The sequence below is a fragment of the Nelumbo nucifera genome, chromosome 2 (genome assembly GCF_055504915.1).
Source record: "Nelumbo nucifera cultivar China Antique chromosome 2, China Antique-T2T, whole genome shotgun sequence".
Lineage (NCBI taxonomy): Eukaryota > Viridiplantae > Streptophyta > Magnoliopsida > Proteales > Nelumbonaceae > Nelumbo > Nelumbo nucifera.
In genome coordinates, this window is record NC_142650.1 from 24,788,327 (window position 1) to 24,807,567 (window position 19,241).

General features: G+C 42.9%; 3 protein-coding genes and 1 pseudogene across 9 annotated transcripts; all 4 read right to left on the bottom strand.

The window, feature by feature from the left end:
• Positions 1 to 785: 785 nt before the first annotated feature.
• On the bottom strand, positions 786 to 2,868 carry LOC104595299 (GDP-fucose transporter 1). Of its 6 annotated transcripts, none has more exons than XM_088897083.1 (3): positions 2,521 to 2,706; positions 2,228 to 2,349; positions 786 to 2,149 (listed from the first exon to the last, which is right to left on the bottom strand). In XM_088897083.1, the coding sequence occupies exon 3, from the start codon at positions 2,112 to 2,114 to the stop codon at positions 1,071 to 1,073; it is 1,044 nt and encodes a 347-aa protein (XP_088753209.1). In that variant the 5' UTR covers positions 2,115 to 2,149; positions 2,228 to 2,349; positions 2,521 to 2,706; the 3' UTR covers positions 786 to 1,070. The 6 variants fall into 6 exon arrangements, with proteins under 6 accessions (XP_088753209.1, XP_088753210.1, XP_010254280.1 ...); XM_088897084.1 differs by having other exon boundaries at positions 2,526 to 2,665; XM_010255978.2 differs by having other exon boundaries at positions 786 to 2,349; positions 2,526 to 2,868.
• A 3,462-nt stretch (positions 2,869 to 6,330) lies between these two features.
• Positions 6,331 to 8,435, bottom strand: LOC104595300 (uncharacterized). The gene is made up of 4 exons (XM_010255980.3): positions 8,011 to 8,435; positions 7,571 to 7,875; positions 7,138 to 7,348; positions 6,331 to 6,956 (listed from the first exon to the last, which is right to left on the bottom strand). Exons 1-4 carry the CDS (start codon positions 8,251 to 8,253, stop codon positions 6,456 to 6,458), a joined length of 1,260 nt encoding a protein of 419 aa, XP_010254282.1. The 5' UTR covers positions 8,254 to 8,435; the 3' UTR covers positions 6,331 to 6,455.
• A 3,582-nt stretch (positions 8,436 to 12,017) lies between these two features.
• LOC104595301 (FAD-dependent monooxygenase sdgC-like) lies at positions 12,018 to 13,465 on the bottom strand (annotated as a pseudogene). Its single transcript, XR_016082044.1, has 3 exons — positions 13,090 to 13,465; positions 12,690 to 12,954; positions 12,018 to 12,395 (listed from the first exon to the last, which is right to left on the bottom strand). The product of XR_016082044.1 is annotated as an FAD-dependent monooxygenase sdgC-like (transcript).
• A 3,122-nt stretch (positions 13,466 to 16,587) lies between these two features.
• Positions 16,588 to 18,564, bottom strand: LYSOPL2 (lysophospholipase 2). The gene has a single exon (XM_010255981.3). It carries the CDS (start codon positions 17,886 to 17,888, stop codon positions 16,929 to 16,931), a length of 960 nt encoding a protein of 319 aa, XP_010254283.1. The 5' UTR covers positions 17,889 to 18,564; the 3' UTR covers positions 16,588 to 16,928.
• Positions 18,565 to 19,241: the final 677 nt, after the last annotated feature.

Below are 19,241 nucleotides of genomic sequence, written 5' to 3' on the forward strand. Positions count from 1 at the left end.
ACCTAACAGTCTACTGAATCCCATAATCACCCACTTGAGTCAAATGCCTGTATTATCTGAGTTGGCATGATCAGATGGTTGCTCTCGGGTCTTCTGATAAATGACCAATAACAATATGCTTCATAAGACTTTATTATTTGCTTCAAAGAGAAGGCAAGAAAGCTTTATCCACTAGAAAATATGAAAACGAAAGCAAGCAATAAGCAAACACTAACCTCGGGCAGTGCTTAGTGCCATCTTTTAATTTTGATCAATTTTCAACAATGATATCTTGCAGGTATTATCACACATTGTCATAAACAATCATATATCCTTGTGCCAAACTCTAAGAATGCAAATTCTGATGTTTTTAAGACTATGATCCTCACTACCTAGTTTCTAGACTATAATCAAATAGAACTTATGAATTATGATTTTACATTATCCACAAAATAGTACACATTGTAACATCATGGTGCCAGAAAAGATGTACCTCTACTTCACAAATACCAATTCTAAATAAAAAAATACTTTCCAAGTAAAATTCTTTTTATCAATATTTTCTAAGGAACATTAGAGGGAGATTAAACAACACACTACAAAGAAAGAAACTATCATGGCATCCTCATCATTGAGAAAGGAACTTATTTTTGGTCTTTCAATCTGAAAATTCAGGATATACTCTTAATGACTATATTTAAAGATGGTTCTAAGGCAGAGAGTTGGAATTTAAAGTTTTAAACACCAGCTTAGTGAAACATTGCCAATTTAATTGAATATTAGCATTAAAACCAAGGGCAAGAGCATTTGCATTTTTTCTGACTTTTTTCTTTTTTTTTTTCAGAATGCTAAAGTATTGTAGCATCAACAGAAACTATAACCAGTATTGTTCACCTACCCTGGAGGTCAAAAGGACCAAAAAAGGACAGCAATAATACAAAATGAATACCTCAGAAGGCTAACCAAAGTGAGGATATTCTCATACAACCAATAACTCAAGATCTTTAACTGCTAATACCACATCTAGTGCTCCAAACACAACCGTTAGCCTCTGGGCCATTATTCGAAAGGAACAAATTTGTTCCCTTCAGTTATACATCAGATTTACCAGATCCCCCTTTTCCTTGAGTATTATCTCCAGAATCGCTATCATCATCCCCACTAACAGCCTGCTTAGATGCTGCAGAGTCATTTTGTATGGGAGGGCCTCCAGTAACTGACTGCTGATAAAGAACTCCCCCAGCAATAGTGAAAATCAAGCAAACCAAACCAAATGGATTGGCATGCTTATCCCAAATCAACACATTGATTGCCACGGTAAGGAACTTATTAACCACGCCTGTAACTGTAAATGCGGTGGCAGAAATTGCTTTCCTGGATGCAAACCCGAAGAAACTGATGAGCAAGCCAAACACACAAGACAATGCTACCGCAAAAAATGCACCAGGTTCCACCAAATTGCTGGAATTTGTTCCCACGGCAGAGAACACGTCAACATACTCCCCAGTCACAACCCAGAACAGGGGTGCCATCATCAAAGACAAGAGATTGTTGTACAGTACAAAACCCCAGGTGTTCAACCCAAGATTCGTAACCATGTGTTTGATGTAAACCATCTCAGTAGTAATCGTCACCAAATAAGCGAATGCCCATGAGTATGCAGTGATGGTGAAAGCTGAATCAGTGGCAACATACCCAACCGCACCACCCAATATGATCACCAGAGAAGCGAAGGTGAGCTTCGACGGAAAGGGCTGTTTCCGAAAAGCGGCATCCGCTATGGCAACCAAAAGGGGCGTACAAGATCTGAAAACAATGAAGGTATCGACATTGGCGTGATGAAGCAGATTCGTGTTGGTGAAGATTGCGAGGTAGAAAACAATGGCAGCAGGCAGGAATTTCTTTGCAGTCTCCAATGTGAAAGGGTCATGATAGAGAAACCCTAATTTCCCAAGAACCCAAACACCCAGAGCAGAGGTCAAGTACTGCAATGCAGTCAGAAGACCAGGGAAGGGGAATTTGGTAATGGCGTACTTGTTAATGACAGCGAGCAAGCTCGAACAAAGAGCATATCCGACAACGAGACTACTAGTGGCGTAGTATTGCTTTGAACTATCAAATCTGGTGGAAGCCATTGCCAAATCTGCCGCTAGATTTAGCAGATCCTTCACTGACCAAAAAACTTCTATCAGCACATTCGACGTATACAGATCAAAAACAATTCACAGACACTGAACGGAACCGTCACCAAATTACGAAGCTAAATCTAGTAAACACTTCTGAAGACCCAAATATCTTGATCTGCTCTTTCTGGCGGAAATGTTGAAGATAAGAAAGAATCCCCAAATAAAGCAAAGTTTCTCTTTAATTCTGAACGAAATAAACAAGCCAAGTCAAAATAGAGAATGGTAAAACCGTAAAAGTCACCATTAAATCCAAAACCCTAAATTTCTCAATAGAAACGAAGAAAACTCATCACCGACACTGGCAGCAATTTGTATAGATAGAACTTAGAAAGACCCAAAACAGGTGAAAGTCTACCTTACAAGTTAGAGGCGAGCAAAACTGAGAACTTGACAGGGGCGTACTGCGTTTCCTTCTTCTGTTGACAGGCGAGTTTGGAGATCTGCTCTCAGGACGTTAATGGCATTTTCCCGCGACTTTTACGATTTATTGCCGTCCATGGCTGCGGTGAAGACTTCAAACCGGGAAGACCACCTGTTTAGTAATCTGGGTATCTACTGTCTACTACAAGTTCTATACCATGGAAATCTACCGTGAGAAAAATCCAGATCGTTCATCGTGTACACATTCCAGATTGGTCGTTGTTTTGAAATAGGAAGAGACGAAAGAGTCATGTCATTCACTGAGTCGAAATGAAGTTGATTCGTTGAATCAGTTTTTGTTTTTTCGTATATAAAAAAATCTACACCGTTCGGCAACACTGATGCAGAAGGGGAACGTGGGACTGGGTAACTGGGTCCCATCTCTGCCGTGTTGCGTACTGGAGTCACTGACGTGGTCGACTTTTTATCTAATTGAGGATCCAAGCCGTTCACAGGGACGACCACTGCTCTCGATAGGGGTGTCAATTGGATCAGATTTTGTCAAATCCGATCCATAGTCTATTATAAATGGACAAGGTCCAATCTAATCCAATGAATATTTTGGAGCAATTTGGAATGGTCTAATTTAATATCTAAACTATCCAGTGCGTTCAAATTCATTTTGATTTAAATTGATTTCAACCCAAACCTAGTCCATTGACATTTGACACATATATTCTTATCTTATATCAATGGATCAGGTCCAATCCAATCTAATAAATATTTTGAATCGGATTAATCCAATCCAATATGTCTTGCTGGTCCATCCAAATTGATTTTAGACTATACGAGATCCAAACCAAACTAGGTCCATTGACACCCTTATCTGTATCTATATATGTAATTCTCAAGATGGCTTCCATTATTCTGTGTTGACAAGGCTGATGCGAACAAGGAGGGATAGTGTAGTGGGCCACACTAGACTACCACATACTAGAGGTCCTCATGCATTGGACTCCTTGGGAGGGCACCTAAGATCTTGAGGTCTCCTGCCATGAATCTAGCAAGATCAGCTCCAACGCTTTCTTTTGATTTTGATTCTCATCCTATATCAAGATGAGAGTGAGGGTCTATTCGTTTCCTTTTAACTCTTATCTCTTAAGAAGAATCTTTTAACTTTAAGAGAAAAACGGTTATTCATTTTCTCTTATCTCTTATTTCTTAAACTGCAATTATACAACTTTTTGTTTTTCCAATGATACCTCCAAAAAAGACATGCAAACTCTCATATATAGAGTCAAAATGGATATTTGATTATTTTCAAATTTCAGAATTCGTAACAACATTTTCTGCATTTAGAGTTTAGAGGAAAGAAAAGTTCACTAATACCAATATACCTCTTAATGTAATCATCGCACTTTCAGATGTCAGCCTTTAGAGAAAACAAACAAACCCTGAGACTCATTAAAAATCAAATCATTTCTAGACTTAATTCAATGTATCCAAGTCATAATGATTTAAATCATTTAAACAACAAAAAAAATATTGTATAACCACGTCTTGAAAGATCTATTTGAAGCAACTACATTCGATCATCTATAACCAAAGTAGCACCCAAACCAAATATTCAAGCATGAACACACTTGATTAAGGCATGCAAAACAAACTTCTCATACATGCAAAAATTACATTTGCTATTGCTTCCTATTCCCGTAGCTTAAAGATTGTAATTAACAACCAAATGCATTTTGGCAACACCTCCATATGAAAGTTTTGACTTTTAGCTCAATTTTCAAATTCCAAATCTTTTTCCAAAAGGATGGGGGGACATCTTCAAACTCTTATGGAGTCATGACGATCAGGAGATTGGAATCCATGATAGTGTGCACTTGCTTTTTAGTAGGTCTCGTCGCTACAGAGCTGAGGGTGCTCCTAATAATATAGGTGTGATGACTCTATTCTTATAAACACACTTGTAAAGAAAAGTAATTTTATGGGTAAGAAACCAACTAAAACTACTATACCCAAAGAGACAAATGGCTCAAAACAAAATTGGGTGACAGTCAAAAGCAAGAGAAAGAAAAAGAATTCTAAATCAAAAAAGATCCAAGAATCAAGAGAAAGAAAAAGAATTCTAAATCCAAGAAGACCCAGAAGACATCTCATTTAGGAAATGTTCATAGAATAAATAAAGGTTACCATCCCCATTATTCTTAAGTTACTCTTATTATTTTGCTTTACCTTTTTCTTTCTGTCAAGCTTCGGCTCTTAGTTTTTATATCGAGGGTAAGATCTCATGCCCCCCTCCTTTCCTTCTTTTAATTGTTAATAAATTCTTCTTCTTCTTCTTCTTCTTCTTATTAAAAAGACATCTTGATACTCTCCAACTTGATCCTCAACTAAGAAGAATCTAATGGCCAAATGAAAGCTGACTTAATTTAGGGTCAAGTATGCAAATCAACTTATCCTCCCAATTATAAAGACTTGGAGGAAGGGATAGAATTAGTGAAACTATACTAGGAATGAAGTTTCCATTGACCATTCCAACTTTCCATCTTCTAGGCTCTAGCTTCTTCATCAACTAAGTTTGCTACCTTCTTCAGACTCCCTCCATTAGGCCTAGGACCCATCACTCTGAAGTTACACCCTTTAGGGAGCCAAGTGTTGGAAATGAGATTTCCTTCTATTCATTCAAAGTTAGATGCACATAATTTGGCATTCTCTTTGCTAATAAAAGTTATACCTTTTTCATGAGACATTTTCTACAATTATGCTTTTCTCTTTAATTGTAATATTCATGATCAATATTGTAGGGCATCTAAGTGATAGGTGAGACTTATCATGGAAGAACTAGATAAGCCAATTCTTAACATACTTAAAATATCTCAAGGGTGAGCTTGGGCTGTTCACTTTAAAAGTTAGCAATGTCCTTGGCATATCTGGCTAAATTAGCTAACGCACTAGGTCCCACATTCTACCAAATGTATGATGGTCCAGCTCCAGGCATGCATATCTTGGTAAAATTGCTAACAATACACACTAGACCCCTGAAAATACCAAATTTACGATGCTCAAGGCATTCATACCTGCAAGAAAGTTCATTGTAGTCTTCTCATTTCTCAAATTGTAATTCCCCTCACAAGTTTGTACATTGCCCCTTATTTTGGTTGTACATCTTTCAAATCTTGTCAAAATACTAGTCTCTACAACATATTGAGAGTGTAGAGTGGTCATTTAACACAATCCATTTCTGGTTACTTGCATAATTGCCAAAGTTCAGAAAGCCAAAAAAGAAATCAAGATATTGAGTATCATTAGGAATTAAGATTATTATACCATCTGAGTATCTGACAGAATTATGACGCTCTATAAGAAGGGTTAAAGCATTGAAGGAACTGCAGTATCAAAACAAAAGGGCAGCCAAATGCACAAGCCTCCTTCTTATGCAGGATCTCATGAGGGACAGATGTACACAGCCTTATTCGGTTATTCCTACAGATACACAGATTTGAACCCTGGTCACCAAGGTCTTAATGGAGCAACCCAACCATTGCGCCAAGGCCCACCCTGTAACTGTAGTATCAAATAAAATTTACAATTATGCATCCATGAAACCCAAGACAGAAAATGGCAAGTTGGAACTATGACTGTCATATGTTAAACTATTAACAAAGTACCTTATGATCTGCAGACGCATTTTTTACAAGGAAATAGTTATGCTCATCTAATGGTGTTGTAAAATCTATAAAACACACACACACAATTGATGAAATTACAAATTCTTCGCACAGGTTAACACATCATATACAAAATGGTGTGGTTACTATAAAATTTCCTTTTTCCAATTTGTATTAACAAGTCAAATTTGGACATTAGATAAGTTGAGCAAGGACTAGAAACATTACAGGACCAAGTCTCGGGTAGAATCAACTAGTAAAGCTCAAAAGGAGCATTAGCAAAGAAGGGCATCATTTTCTGTTGAAGTTCTTGGCAGTCCTCCATAGTTGCTGCCTTGGGATCAAAAGTCCTACGATCAGGGAGAGCCAAGCCTTGTTTAATACGGCCCATTCGCCGTGAGTGTAGAACTTGCTTTGAAATAACCGGTAGTCGGATGGATTCAAACTCTTTTAGTGCCAAATGCAGGTTGTTTGAACCCCACTTCTGAAGGCATTTCCCTAACACTGCAGCATCTAATATTGACATGTTTGTGCTTCTCAGGCCATGAGGGGAAGTGGGGTGAGCTGCATCTCCAACTAGTACCACATTATTCCAGAAGAGATGTTCTAAAGGATCACAATCATAAATTACATTGACGAAGGGTTCCTTTGTTTCCTTCATGACTCGCGCTAACTCTGGGAGCCAAAATTCCTCTGCATCTGTGTGCATTTTCTTGACCATGTCGTTGCTTACTTTCATGGTAACTGAATTCCCCTGAATAAATGAAGTTATTAGTCAACATCTACTTAGTTCAATTAGGGTGTAACATTTAAATGCCTTAAAATAGAAAACTTATGCATCTAAATTGCCAATTGGAAATATGAAAAGAACAAAATTTTGAAATCACAATGAAGGAGATATGACACTATGATAGGAGAAGAACAAGAACCATCACCTTCAGTTCCGGCTCTGGTTGATTGACGTACCAAATCCAGTTGATCCTTTTGTTCAGAAGCTCATAGAGCACACAGTGGGTTCCCGGGCCTAAGTCAAAGTACAAACATTTCCCAAGTTCTGGATAAGCCTTGCGAATGCCAACAATGATGTCTGAATTCTCATCCCCCGAGAAATCGAGAACACCCCTCCACGCAGCGTAACCTGAATACCTACAAAAACATGAGCATTAACACTTTTCAGTTGTGGCTTTTGAATTTGATAACTAAACAGCTATTAGAATCAAACCTATGGAAAAAGATAAACAGACAGGGATCTTGATGTTGATAGTATAATACTTTAAACATATGGAAAAAGATTTTCAATTTAAACTGTAGACCTTTAGTAGGAAATATTCGTTGACATGAGTTAAGAATGACGATTTAGCATCAAACCTCAGTTTAAGATCAGGTAGGAAACTCTGACGGATCTTGGACAGGCACCCATCTGCTGCAATGAGCAAATCCCCAACTATCTCAATGATCTCCCCAGTTTGAAGAACTCTGGCTGTAACTTTAACAGAGGCCTTGTCGTCTGACACGCAGAAAGAGAGGAAGAGATGACCCCAGAGGACCATGTGGGGTGGTAGAGCCCTATATAGAAGGCCATGGAGACCGGCCCAGTGCGCTGCTCTGAAATTGAAGTCTTCATCCCTTGCCAGTGTCCAGCTGATCTTCTTCTCCCCATCTGTTACTTGGTTCTACTAAGAAACCGAAATTTTATAATATGGAGGGAGAGAAGTTCAGAGAACAAGAACTACAAGCTTCCTCCGGCGGACATAATCGTAAAACATTAGAGCAACAAGGACTAATTAGGAAATTGGGTAAAAAAGTACCTGATCGATGGTGAGGGGCAAGGTGGTGTTGTGGAGAAGGTGAGGTTGGTGAAGCCACGAATCAATGAATTTCCGAGCCATAGGATCCAGCCCAAGCCCAGCACCGGTTGGACTTCCGGTAGGGGGTGCGCTCGATTTCTCGAGCACTACGGCTTCCCATCCTGCTGCTTGGAGAGCATGAGCGCACGATATCCCTGCTATGCTGCCCCCAACAACCACTGCCTTCGGCTTGCTCGCCTTCATCTCTCTCTCTTTCCCTCTCTCTAATTGCAGATGGGGGCGGATTACGGATCAGTAATTTTCTAAACGACCACAATTGCTGGTAATGTGTGCACACTCATTGAAATACAAATTGGACTCAAGAATAAACAACTCCAGGAGAAAATGGAGGAAAGGTTTAGGAGATTCCGAAACGCCCCATGGCCATGTGGTGGTGTTGTTGCCCATTGTTGGCCGGTAGTTCTTGCCTGCTGTTTCGAATTCCTGTGACCATGGTTACAGCCTTATCCTGATGCCACCAATCATAAACCAACGATCTACTTGAGCTTATGACTTGGTTCCATTGACGTTTTATAATTTTGGTTTTTGTTTTCAGGAAACGACAATACGTGAAGGTTTTTTATTCTATCGCCATTTTATGAGAAAGGTTCTATATCAGCCACGTCATCGACCATCTAGGGGTGAAATTACGTATAGGGTTGCAATTTGGGAGTGCTCAGCCCAAAATTTTACACGGGCTGGGTTTAGATTTTTGGTCTTTAAACCGGGTTCAGGCCTAAGAAGTCAGACTTTTTTATTTTTATAGGGCCAGACCCAGGCCTAATCCTTAGATAATACTTATGTATGTATAGAGTGAGTTCACTGACCAATCCAAGCCTGGCCCGGGCCTTAACCCAATCTGAATGCATCAAATTACAGTGTGGGCTGGGCTCATATTGGGAAGATCAGACTTGACCTCAAGCTCGGTTTGGGCTTGATCCTTAAGCCCAAAATTTTTGGGTCAAGCCCGAACTGACCATAAATCTGACCCAACCCTCCCCATTTACACCCCTAATCACATCCTCTATCCCGTAATGATCTACCACACTGTCTATCTTTCCTATTTTAAATTTTCTATGCCAAGGGGACAGAGGATGTGAACTCTTGCAGTGTTTGCGAAATCAAAAAATGTCAAAATTGACGTTTTCCAAAGTGGGTCATTTTTTGAGAACATGGAAAAGAATTATTTTACCGTTTTTTGAAAATATCTTATGTGTAGCACGATTTTTCAAGAAATTGACAACGGAATGAAACACCTCTTACAATTTAATAATAAACAATTTAGGCCACGTTTATTTGCACTGTAAATACCAGATCAGTGTCATATTGCAGTGTAAAACTCCATTTTGAAGGATTTTTACATTGATAATCAATATAAGAAAGACACGTTGATTTCTTTTATGTAAAATTCTTTCCACCACTCTCCTCCACTCATAAACATATCGAAAAAACTTTAATTGTTGAGGGCCAACAGCCTCTGCTGTTGAGAAAATTTTTGGAAATGTCACGTTATTGTGAGAACAGGTAAATTAATAATTATATGTTAATTTATTTTTATTAAATACTAAAGTATGGACATGAATAGGTGAACTGCCAAGAACGTGTTAAGCCCAGAAACCGTCTCAACAGCTTATATTATTGGGCCCCAACAGCCGAAGTAAACCCCCCCAAAGCGAACTTAACCGTTGGAGCGGTGGGAAGGAAATGAAAAAGAGAGATGGAATCCTTCTTAAACGATATTCTATAAGACAATTTCACCGGAAGTAACCCCAAATGACAATTTGGATCCTCATGGCACTAAAGAGTGTATTTACAAAATTGCAATGTTAGATGAGGAGAATAGTGGGGGGACTTCATGCGCCGGTGTTGCGTATTTGCATTTATGGGTGGTTGTTGCTGGATATTGAAAGTCTGAAACAAACAGTGCTCTGTTTTGGAAGATAGTCTCCTCGACCACCGTCCTGTGGACTGCTAAGTTTCTTCCACTCCACTCTGGTGAAGAGTCGTTCTTCTCTATGCACCACTATTATGTCTGCTGTTGTATCTGTATATGCCGATTAAGTTGGTTTTCTCAAGGCCGGCTGTCAAGAATTGCAACCTTTCGGTTAGAAACCGTTGGGTTTTATCAAGATTAGAGTTTTACCTCAATCAATTTATCAAATGCAAAGAGTGATAAATGGGACCAAACATCTAATTCCCATTCTAGGTTCTTATGAACCCATCGGTGTTATAATCCTTTTGGATTTACACGGCAAGCAAACATAACATTAGGAGTGGATTAAAAAAAAAAAAACACAAGCTTCGAGAGCCACAATTAGCCATCAAAGCTTCTATGGTGGATTTAACTTAAAACTCGAGTTAAACCGAGCTGAATCATGCTTTTAACATAGTAAGCTCAAATCGCCCACGAATAGATTGCTCCAATCTACCCCTATTTGTGATTGGTAATCCGTACCTTTTTTCCTGCCACCTGGGCCTACAGCTGCATGGTTTGGGAGTTTTGGACTCTAGTGATGGCATGGAGGGAGATCTCGGGTTCTTGTGCCGCCTGTTCCTCTTCTTCCTCCTCCAGCTCGTCTACTAGGAGGCAGAATAACCGCTTGCAACGGTGGCCGGTTGAGTACAACTCGTCACAGTTGAAGCATTGGCCCTTGGCTCGACGCTCTGCCATTTCGGCCCTGGATAAGCGTCTGATGGGAGGTGTTGTCGTGCTGCTACCCATGCTAGTTGCAGCTCAGGTGGTGTTGCTGGTGAAAGGGCGGTGTTCTCTGTTGGCGGCCATTGAAGGCCCTCCTATGGTAGATCTTGGGTTCGCCCAAGTTGTTGCGGGACGCCCCATGCTGGACGGCCCTCGGCTGATCTGCAGCTTGTGCTCGAACGCTCGGGCCTGATTCATTGCTGTGACCAAGTTGGGTGGGCTCTGCATCTCCACATCAACCCTCAGAGGTTCCGATAGGCCGACTGTGAACATATCCACCTGTTGGTCTGGCCGAACCGAAGAGGCTCTGGCGAGAAGGGTCTGAAACTGCCGCTGATAATCCGCGACGGTCCCGGTCTGCTTGAGGTTAATGAGCTCCCCCAAGGGGTTGCTCGTTAATGGGGGCCCGAACCGGAGGAGGCAATACGACTTGAACTGGCCCCAACTAAGGCCTGGTTCCTCCTGCTCCACTCGGTAGAACCAGAGCTGTGCTTCATCGGTCAAGTGGAATGCTGCCAGGCTGACCTTGTCCTTCTCTTCCGTGCACTGATTGCGGAAGAATTGCTCACAACGGTACAGCCATCCAAGTGGGTCACCGTTGCCGCTGTATGAGGGGGACTCCAGACGACTGTATTTGGGTATGATTGCTACTGTTGGTGTGTCACTCTGTCGCTCACTGGAGCCCTCTGCCCGATCTGGGCGGCGGCTGTGATGAGTGGCTTCCCCTTCAGGGCTCCCTTCTCTGGTGGAGAAGTATAACTCCAGGAGACGTCGAAGTTCCCTGACGTCCTCTTTAACTTCCCTTACCTCCGCGTGATTTTCCACGAGATGGTGTTCCAGCTCGTGAACCATGGTCGATAGCTGCTCCATGTCGCCCATGACGCTCGGCTCTGATACCAAAATGTTATGGGCCTGGGCGTAGGATCTCGTCACGGGGCGGTTTGCTGGGAAAACTCCTTGCCTTCCTTTTGCGGGTTGACCCTATGATGGCGGACTGAGGGGTGATTTGTTCAAAAGATCACCTAACTCTCCATGTTCTCTTCTTGATTGAAAATTCGATGACTTTATTGAATAAATCAGCTCCTTAAATAGAAGATTACAGGAGGGTTTCCTTCTTGTATTCGGCTAAGGTAGTCCCTCTCTTATCGCAACTTAAACTTCTATCGAAACTCAAACTCCTACTTCTAAGGGAAACACAAAAATAGGGGATAAGGGAACGGTACAGCTGGCGTGTGGGCCCCGCTCTACGTTGGCGCGTGCGACCCACCTTGCTACTGCTGTGAGGTGCGTGCTGCTGCCGTGTGGTGCGTGTCGCTACTATGTGGTGCATGCTGCTGCCGAGTGCTACGGCCATGCGATGCATGCTGCTGTCGGGCGGCTGGCAGACTGTACCGCGGCGCGCTACCGGGCGGTGCGTGCCGCCTGTGCCGCGGCACGCTGCCGGGCGGTGGGTGTCGCCTGTGCTGCGGCACGCTGGTGCATGCCGCTAGGCGCGCTGCTGTGCACGCTGCTGCCTATAGTTGCGACGCAGCGTGTTGCCGGGAGTCGTGTCCATATCAGATAAGCCTTGCGAATGCCAACAAGGATGTCTGAATTCTCGTCTCCCGAGAAATCGAGAACACCCCTCCATGCAGCGTAACCTGAATACCTACAAAAATATTAGCATTAACGCTTTCAGTTGTGGCTTTTGAATTTTAGAACTTTTTTTAGGACAAAGAATAATTTGAGAACTAAACAGCTCCATGAACCCACATTTTCAATCCAAAAAAAACTGATAAACAGACAAGGATCTAGACAATGATGGTATGATACTGTAAACATTTGGAAAAAGATTTTCAATCCAAAAACAAGTGTATGCACATTCTTGTTTGAATTTAAACCATAGAAATTTAGAAGGAAATAGAAGTTCACATGAGTTAAAAATGGGGATTTAGACTCGAACCTCAGTTTAAGATAAGGTAGGAAACTCTGACGGATCTTGGACAGGCACCCATCTGCTGCAATGAGCAAATCCCCAACCATCTCAATGATCTCACCAATTTGAAGAACTCTGGCTGTAACTTTAACAGAGGCATTATCGTCTGAAATGCAGAAAGAGAGGAAGAGGTAACCCCAGAGGACCATGTGGGGTGGTAGAGCCCTATATAGAAGTCTTCATCCCTTGCCAGTATCCAGCTGATCTTCTTCTCCCCATCTGTTGCTTGATTCTACTAAGAAACCGAAATTTTAAAATACGGAGGGAAAGAAGTTCAGAGAACAAGAACCACGAGCTTCCTCCGGCGAGCATAATCGTAAAACATTAGAGCAACAAGGGCTAATTAGGAAATTGGGAAAAAAAGTACCTGATCGATGGTGAGGGGCAGGGTGGTGTTGTGGAGAAGGTGAGGTTGGTGGAGACATGAATCGATGGATTTCAGAGCCAGAGGATCGAGCCCAAGCCCAGCATCGGTTGGACTTCCGGTGGGGGCACGATTTCTCGAGCACTACGGCGTCCCATCCTGCTGCTGTGAGGGCATGAACGCACGATATCCCTGCTATGCTGCCCCCCACAACCACTGCATTCGGCTTGTTCGTCTTCATCTCTCTCTCTAATTGCAGATGGGCGCGGATCACAGACTGCCATTGTGGGGCCGCCCCACAACGTCCTATTGCCCGGTAGTTCTTACCTATGATGATGTCACGGGGCTAGTCGTTGGGGCCCGTGCGGCACTCGACGACTACTACTAGTACTTCTAAGTAAGAAGCCAAAACATAATAAAATGCAACAAATATGGTATACGACTCCGACAAAAGTCAAATTGTATTCATTAATGACAATAAATATAATTAGAGTGAGATCTCGTAATTAATCTTTACATGCTCTTAATTCATTCGACCACGTATCTTTCCTCGGTACGTTAAGTTTTTTGGGGAATGATAACAATAAACATCAAAAGAATGAAAAATCATACATAGTAATTATAGTAATGCCATCGGTAGTCCCCCTTACAAGATGCATATGTAGCCCACCCATGACACACATGGCGACACCATGAAGGCATGTTGTAGGCGCTCAGATGGCACGGTGGAAGGTGCTTGATGGCACGGTGAAGGAGTCACTTGTGACAGTTTCCCCCACTCAATTTGATCTACGTCCTTGGAGATCGACTTTTGCTGGTCCTTTGGAGTTGCTAATGCAGAAGGAGGGTTCTTCTGCTACTCCACGAACTGGTTGTCGTCCAAGGCCGAGGTGTATATTTGGATGGCATGGTTAGGATGGCTTGATCTGTTGGGGATTCTTATGGCTTAGTCATTTCCTGACAGCTTCAAGGTATGATAGTGGCTGGTTTAGCTTGGCCAAGTAAGGGTCAAAATGATATTTTGGATGGTTAGTGTGTAGTTTCTCATGAATTTTTTCCCAAGGGTGACTAATTGTAGGGCTACTATGTGATTTAGTATGAGGGATGGTGCGAAAATAGTCCCTAGATGGTTTGGGTGGCACTCGCTCCCCCTGATGGTTGTGGTAGTAGGTGTGGGTGAAATTGGACATGGCCTTGGGTCTTCTGTTGGGCCCATCAGTTACAGGCATATGCGGCATCTGCTGTGGGTGTGGTTTCCGCTGATGGTGATGCTGATGCTAATGCGAATAGAGCTTTCGTTGATGGTGAGGCTGATGCTGGTGCTAATGCGGATGTTGGTGCAGGCGTTAGTGCTGGAACGACTTTGGGGGAGACTTCTTCTTGGTGATGACTTCCCAACCCGTTCTGGCACTGATGTGAGATAATTGAGAGGGGGTCTTCCTTGTTGGTGCGGCACTGGCTTCGTGGGTGTCTACTTCTTGGTAGTATTGCAAGGCTGAAAGTTGCTTTCCATGTACCTTGAGGGTTGTTGTCACTGGAACCATGCATGGGGAATGTCATCCAAGATGACTAAGGTGTCAAGGTGTGGCATAAGGGTTGTTTCGGCCTGTGTCGGAACTCCACTCCAAGAACAACTTGAAAATCATCCAAGGGAATCACAAATAAGTTGATTTTGCCCTTCCATGGTCCCACTTGTAGGTCTACTCCACGGGCCATGCCTTCTATTGCCTTGGCCCCCGAGTTAACAACCTTGATCCACCCTGTTTGTTTGGTCGTGGTCAAGCGTCGTTTTGCCTCAGCAAGCGAGATGAAGTTATGGGTGGCCCCAGTGTCCACCAATGCTTGGGTCGGCCTCCCACCGAGGGTGATGCCTACATATTTCAGCCCCTTGTGGGCTTTGGTGGGCCATTTGGATGTAGCCTCTTTCTTTACCATGGCATTTATAATTTCGAGGGCACCTACTCTCGGTGCTGATGTGGCCTTCTCCTCATCACTCTCTTCATCATCACTGAGTTTAGCGATGAGGGCATGGATTTTCTTCCACACAAGACAATCGCTAGTCCAGTGCTTTCCATTGCAAATGTAACAAGGTGCGAGAGGAGTAGTGGGTTTCCTGGTGTACTGGTGGCCTTGATGGCTTTGGGCTCCTGGTGGCTTCTTCCCTTGTTGGTGATTGATGGGCTTGTCGGTGCGCACTAGCTTCTCCTTTGCAGAGGTTGATTGTTGATCTCCCCCACTCAAACTCATGGTACGTGGGCTGGATGGCTTTCGCTCTTCTTCCTCAGGTGCCCTAAGATCAACAAACTGCTCAACCACGGCCATGGCAGTGGCGAGGTCCTTAACCTCGCGTCATTGAAGTTCAAGCTCAACCCATGGCTTGAGACCGTCCATGAAATTGAATAGAAGGTCCTTGTCTGACATGTCGAAGATGTCAAGTGTTAAGATCGAAAATTCCTTGACATAGTAGTCATGTAGTGATATTTGATGTCTAAGGTTCTTCATTCTTCGACGCACCAGATACTCCACATTTTTGGGGTAGAACTGACATTTGATCTCACGCTTGAATCCAGCCCAGGTGTCAATGGTGTGTGTTCCACGTTCAATGTCTTGGTGCGAGTTCCACACTTGATCTCATGCTTGAACCAGTTCTACCGCACCTTCTAGCACATGCCCTCAGAAGACGAAACGACGCCGAGTGGCTGCGAGGCTCACCTACTACAGCCCGTTGAGCGAACCACAAGGGCCGCCCACTGCTCAACCCTACAAGCATGCGCTTACCGGAGTGACCATCTTTCACATGGTAAGCCCTTGACACGACCTGACCATACGTGATATGGGACATCTCTACTAAATTGAGGCATCCGCATCACACACGCCTTTGAACCGGCGAGGGATGACGCACACTATGAAAGCGACGCCACTGTCCCCTAATGACCGCTACTCCTGACGACCGAAGTCGAGGCCTCACCCCGACTACTACCCTTATTACCAACCGAAGCCAAGACCTCGCCTCACTCCGCTATTTTCCATACCCATCGCATTATCCCAACTAAATGAAAAATCCATATATAAATAAAACTTCTTTTCAAGATACATTATTAGATTTTTGATACATCTCATTTAGGAGAAACCATAATTGCAAGGACCATAGTGTTCTTCCCCAACAAAGCAAGTATTTAATAGGGATTTAACTCCAACAAAAAGGATTGACGCTGCACCAACCCTTTGTTGGCACATCTCTATCGTTTGACACATTAACTGACCCATGAAATGTTGGGAAATTGGGTGTCCGAAAATTGGAGGAGAATCTGTGAAGTGTGTCTGAATTTTGAATAGTGCCTCTTGATTATGTCTGATTGAATTGTCCCCATACTCTCTTTTTTCTATCGAAGGAGTATAAATCAGTTCCTATTAAAAAACTCAAAATAAAACTTATAATTTTTTAATATAATAAATTAAAAAACTATTTTTAGTAAGAAAAAAAACTATTTTCAAGACATATGTGCAAATGTAATTTTTTATATAATTAACTAATCCAATCCAATTGGATTTAATCTTTAATGAGATTAAAATCCAACATGAACAATAAAAGATGCCTCAACCAAGAAAAAGTTGATTAAACTCATCTTCACATTGTCAAGGGAGTAAAAACAAAAATGCTTTTACACACTAACAATCAACAAACACCCCCTTCCTCAAATAACCAATTTATTAATTCCCTTCTTTAACAACTTTCATTTTCAATAATCCCCCCCCCCCCAGCCCAACCGCAACCCAATTCCAAACCCGGCTCGCCGGAATCTGACACAATTCACTTCGACGTGCCGGAAGTCCGACCCACGTTACAAGGAGCCATATTTTTCCACCCTCGCGTCAATCCACTCTCTCATGTCGCCCAATACCCGTTCGCTATTCTCGTCAGGTTCCCCTTGTATCAACGAGTGATACATCCCGTCATACAACTTCAACGTCTTGTCCACACTCGACGCGTTCTCATATAGCAGCTTGGATCCTTCATACGACGCCGCTCCGTCCGCGGTCCCATGCACCGTTAGAAACGGGATCGTCACCTTCGAGAAATTATTTTGTATGTACTCCGTCACCCTCACCAGCTCTCTCATCGTCCCCACCCTCGGATTTCCCCTGTACCGACGCGGATTCGCGGCGATGATCTTCAGCTTCTCGGGGTCCTTGATCGCCTTCCCAACAATCTTATTATCCGGCATCGATGCCCACGTGTCAGCCATCCCGAACATGAGGCCGTACAGAAATAAGCGTACCTTCGAGGGCCTCATCTCCTCCGGTATCATGAAGAGTGGGGCCGAGAAGATCAAGCCCGTCCACGTGTTGGGCTCGGACTGAAAATACATCAGCATGGTGGCCGCCCCACCCATGGACTCGCCGAAGAGGAACGCCGGCAGGTGGCGGTACTCCTCGCTTTGGCGGACGCTGCGGAAGAACGATAGGGAGGTGGCGGCTATCTTCTCCATGTCGCCGAGGTAGGCACGTATGCCGTCGGATCGCCCGTGGCCGAGGACATCGGCGGCGTAGACGGCGTAGCCCCAGGTGGCGAAGCTGATGCAGATCTTCTGGAAGAGCCAACCGGTGTCGGAACCGTAGCCATGTGTCATAAAGACGGTGGCCTTAATTGGGAGATCCAACGGTATCCATGACTGCGTGAAGATCTTCCCGTTCGGGGTGTCGAAGTATGATTTGGTGTTTCGCACTCCTTGTGACGCGTAGTATTCGTCCTCGGGCATGTCGCCCCAGAAGTTCGGCGGGGCTTGCGTTTCTGTCGACATGGTAATTGTTTCGAACCAGACAGAGAAGTTTCGAGAGAGGAATTGCAAAGAACGATTTTTAAGGTGGCTGAGGAGTTGGTGGAAAGCGGTTTCCGGTGGATGGATAAGCTGTTTTCACCAACCCTACTCTGGTTTTGGGGACTTGGCGGGTGGGAGTTGGTGGACTGGCTTCGTGGTGGGGACCCACTACCACAAAACTTGAAAGTCGACATCATACGTCTCACGCTAATGTCGTGATTGTATCATTTGACTTCTTAACCGTTGATTTGGAAGATCACCGATGCTTCGGACCACGCAACAAGTTATCTGGATTGCAAATTGCAATAGTCTCTGCAGTATACGGGATGGTAGGTGGATTATAATAAATAGGAAAATGCTTTTAGCTAGCCGGGTCAAGACGTCGTAGACGACCTCTCCCATTCTTGCCGCGTGGAGTAATATTGTGAAAGATCCAATAGATCAACCGTCTGATTTGAGAACTACTTTTGAAATTCGTATAATAATCTTTCGAATCTTTTGATAGTGATAATTTTGTAAGTAATGTATAATGCATGTGATGACGAGTAATTGGTCCATTTTATATTGACAAGTATATGTTTGGCATCGATGATGCAGATGCAGAATCGTTTTTCTGTCCTGCTGATACTGGGTTGGAATCATTGTTGTTAGATATGACGTTTTTTTGGAGTAATATCAACTTTTTCTATTTGGTACCAATGCTCTATGAAGCGTTTCAAGCACTGGTACCTATTATCCAGTGTCATATTATTGTTTTTTTGGCAGCAACGAGCTACAGCTCCAAGAAATGTCAAACTTGGTATTGCTCCAAGCCATACCTTGTTAATTTTTGAGGCGTGGCTTGGAGCACCGTTTTTTATGGAAAAACGGTTCCAAACAAATGCTTGTTTCCTAGAGTACCGTTTTTTTCCAATGTGGCGCTGATGTGGTGCCGTTTTCTGAAGCAACGACAATGGTTCCAAACAAATGCCAGATTTAATTCAGTTCGATGAATATTTTGGGCTGGTCAATGTATGAGCTGTCCAATTTGTCCAAATGGGTTTTAATTTAGATTGATTCAACCCAAACCTGGTCCATTGATATTTGAATTCGTATCTTTATTATTTCAATCTGACCCCATTGAAACCCTTAATGATGAACCTCCAAATTATCTTTATTTATTAGATTCAACTATGATATGTCCGAAAAGACATGATTTTAAAAAAACTTACAACCAATCAACCAATATCATAAAAAAGAGGGTCAATCAAGTGGTATTCATCAAAATTCACTAAATTGCTTTGATTGGTCAAAGCTCATCCTTGTTCTGGCATCATAGATTTTCTCTTATACTCA